Below are 1,050 nucleotides of genomic sequence, written 5' to 3' on the forward strand. Positions count from 1 at the left end.
ATATCCCCTGCTCTCTCCCACAGTGATCTGGAGGTTCGTGCAGGGCAGGAGGAGCAGCCGGAAGGCGGTGCTGCTGCTGGGCCTCTGCGACGCAGGGAAGACTCTGCTGTTCGCACGGGTGAGCGGGGAGCCAGGGCGGCGGGGGGGAGGGTGGCTTGTAGCGCCCCGAAAGGAACCCCAGTCCGGGAAGCTGCCAGGCCCCAGCGCCCTGCCAGCCATCTGGCACCCTTTACTGCGGAGGCGAGGGTGCTCCGAAGGATTTGGAGGTGCACGTGTCCTTATTCTTTTGACAGTGTGGAGGTTCGATACATAAATATGTATTTTTTTAAAATGAATGTTCTTTAAATGCTTTCGGGAAAAAACCCCTTGAAGTTGTTTCATAGGTGTAGATTGAAATCAGGTGTCTGTAGCCTGTTAGCCCTTAGAGATCACTTCAGTTTCCGAGTGGATGAAATGGGGTGTCAGTGTTCCTCCAGCCTCCTTTTTCTGAAAATGACTTTTTTCCCCAGCTGTTGACAGGCAAGTTCCGCGCTACCCAGACTTCGATAACCGACAGCTCCGCCGTTTACAGAGTCAGCAACGACAAGGTGAGCGGGCAGGTTTCTGGCTGTATCTTGCAGGTGTTGCTACAGGCGGCTGGTGCCTTTGTTTTTTTGCTCCCTGTGCTGAGCCTGTCTTGATAGTTTACTTGTACCACTCAGTTTTCCCAGCTTGAAATCAGTCCCCGCTTCGGTCGGGGTGTCGGAGAGGATTTTACTAAGCAATGCATGCTGAGAAAGTAGGAAAACTCCAGGAGGTCTTAAGGGCACCTCATCTCCGCATTTTTTTTTTCCTTGCTTCTCAGTTTGTGAAATCTTTCTGACTGGAAGCCATGTCCATGTGTCGTGTTTTGAAAGGTGAGTGGTGTGCAGGGTTTTTTTGTGTAGCAGATGAAAAGGAGCTGCTTTTACAAGGGGGGTAAAACAGCACTGTGGGGACAGTGGTGTGGTTCGGAGCAAAGAACACCTGAATTTAAAAGCTTTAGCAGGCTTAAAAAGAGTCCCCTGCTGA

The 1,050-nt window shown here is 51.3% G+C and overlaps 1 protein-coding gene across 1 annotated transcript in view; it reads left to right on the forward strand.

Annotated features, from left to right (window-relative positions):
* Positions 1-19: 19 nt before the first annotated feature.
* The window catches only part of SRPRB (signal recognition particle receptor, B subunit), a gene marked incomplete at its 5' end in the record, with an annotated part of 6,385 nt that continues 5,354 nt past the window's right edge, over positions 20-1,050 (forward strand). Inside the window, 2 exons of the mRNA XM_010159545.1 lie at positions 20-118; positions 510-587. Of these exons, the coding sequence (XP_010157847.1) occupies positions 20-118; positions 510-587 (177 nt within the window). The remainder of the gene's footprint in view (positions 119-509; positions 588-1,050) is intronic.

Source organism: Eurypyga helias, unplaced genomic scaffold (genome assembly GCF_000690775.1).
Source record: "Eurypyga helias isolate BGI_N326 unplaced genomic scaffold, ASM69077v1 scaffold659, whole genome shotgun sequence".
Taxonomy (NCBI): Eukaryota; Metazoa; Chordata; class Aves; order Eurypygiformes; family Eurypygidae; genus Eurypyga; species Eurypyga helias.